This window comes from Otolemur garnettii, unplaced genomic scaffold (genome assembly GCF_000181295.1).
Source record: "Otolemur garnettii isolate 467f Iridium unplaced genomic scaffold, OtoGar3 scaffold00002, whole genome shotgun sequence".
NCBI classification, from domain to species: domain Eukaryota; kingdom Metazoa; phylum Chordata; class Mammalia; order Primates; family Galagidae; genus Otolemur; species Otolemur garnettii.
In genome coordinates this window covers 54,922,652-54,924,732 of record NW_003852397.1, presented here as the reverse complement: position 1 = coordinate 54,924,732, position 2,081 = coordinate 54,922,652, and the positions used below count along the sequence as shown (strand labels likewise).

Below are 2,081 nucleotides of genomic sequence, written 5' to 3'. Positions count from 1 at the left end.
TTTTTTTTTATTTTGGTTGTTTGATGTGCAATAATGTTTTTGTATACAGGTAATAAATAAACTTTGATCTTCCATTTGCTGATTTTTAACTTTCTACTTTTTACAGCAATTGTTGCAAAATAGTTGGAGGTATTTATAGACTTAGAATAGTATGCTTTGATTGCTTTTTTTAAAGCATCTATATTTTGCAATAAATAGCATTAAAATGTCAATTGGCTATGTAATCATTTTGTAATGAATCCTTTGAAATCTTAACACTTAAAATTTAGACTGTTAGCATATAAGGCTTTGGAAATTGATAAATACATTTGCTACCAGGGAGGAAAAATATCTTTGTAACAAAATTCTAATGAAAGGCAACTTTTTTGGAAAACGGGGTAGAAGCAAGAATTTTTACCTTGGTTTTAGTTATTAAAAAAAGTATGATGAACAATTTTTAAGTGACAGGCCAATAAATTTGCTTCTAGAGTCTCAAGCAACTAATTTTGAAGATTCACAGACCAATGATTGAAAATCATTATCAAACTTAAGTTTGCAAAGATAAAAACCCAGGGCGGCACCTGTGGCTCAGTGGGTAGGACGCTGGCCCCATATACTCAGAGTGGGTTCAAACCCTGCCCAGGCCAAACTGCAATAAAAAAATAGCTGGGCATTGTGGCAGGCGCCTGTAGTCCCAGCTACTCGGGAGGCTGAGGCAAGAGAATTGCCTAAGCTCAAAAACTAGTGGCTGCTATGAGCTGTGACACCATAGCACTCTACCAAGGGTGACAGGTTGACACTCTGTCTCAATTTTTTTTATTTAAAAAGAATAAAAAAGAAAAAGATAAAAACCCAATGTTTGTTTTAGAGTAACAGCAATGCATTAATTTATATAGCTAATTGTGAGGTCAAATCAAGTAAGTGTGGACCTAGGAAAGGGTCTGCTTTATAATATATAAACCACTGAGCAAGAATAATCATTTATTTCTATCATTTGGCATCTGAAGTATTATGTGCATGCCTTGTATTAATTTTTATGTGCATAAAAATGTTGTGATTTTAATTTATATGACCTAAGGTTAACTCGGGGTATAGTTAAAAATTCGAAGTTTGCCAAGTCAGTGTGTATATAACCCTAGCCTTCAAATTTATTCTAATTGAGGTTCAAAATAAAGCAACAGCCAAATATATATAGTGTTGTTTAATTTAAACTCATAAAAGAAAATGGAAGGCAATGTTCCAAAATGTTATCAGTGATTTCCCCCGATACAAAATTATGGATTTTTCCTGTTTTTATATTTTCTAATTTTTCTAAAATACCCATTCTACTTTTTAAATACTTACTAGTGTATAATTAGAATTCTAACCACAATGTATTAAAATTAGTGACACAAAGAGTTAATGATAACACTCAAAAAACATGATTAATTCCATGAAAGAATGGGAATGCCCTTAATGAAATAGAACACAAGAGTGTTGTCTTTCACTTACCTGTGAATCTGTCCATTTTTATGTAGGTATTCCAATCCTTCCAATACTTCTCGGAGTATTGTGGCAATGGTAGATTCATCTAGAACTCCATTTTTGTGTTCCCCCTTTGCCACAATGTGCTTAATAATATCCAGAACTGAACCTGAAAACAGAAGACAGAGTCTTCTAACACTGTTTAACTCATTCAATATAATTCAGACTCATTTTGGAATCAAAACATGTGAACCTTTTCATAAATTGCGTAGGAAAGGAAAAAACAGCAAATATGAGGAAATATGTAAGTTTAAAATTAATACTTTATTTTCAATTCTAATCTGAAACATAAAGTAGACTGCTAACATCCAAATACTAGTATGTTACATCAGCATCTCCTTTCAACTTCTTAAAAGAATTTGGAAGAGGTGGTAGGAGATATTTAACCATTCCTGAAGAATTCTTAGGTAAACCACGCCCATCACTAACACTGTAGCATTAAGATATCACAAACCAGTGTGCTTCTAACATCAGATTAGACTTTGCAGGTGCTGCACAGACAACATCCGTTGTACAAATGTAAAAACACAATTGAAATGCAAATCAAATCAGAGATGAAATATCTGATCATGTGTGGC

The 2,081-nt window shown here is 32.7% G+C and overlaps 1 protein-coding gene across 1 annotated transcript in view; it reads right to left on the bottom strand.

The window, feature by feature from the left end:
• Positions 1 to 2,081, bottom strand: part of OXSR1 (oxidative stress responsive 1) — a 143,556-nt gene that overhangs the window by 94,921 nt on the left and 46,554 nt on the right. Inside the window, exon 4 of the mRNA XM_023514051.1 lies at positions 1,471 to 1,614. Within this exon, the coding sequence (XP_023369819.1) occupies positions 1,471 to 1,614 (144 nt within the window). The remainder of the gene's footprint in view (positions 1 to 1,470; positions 1,615 to 2,081) is intronic.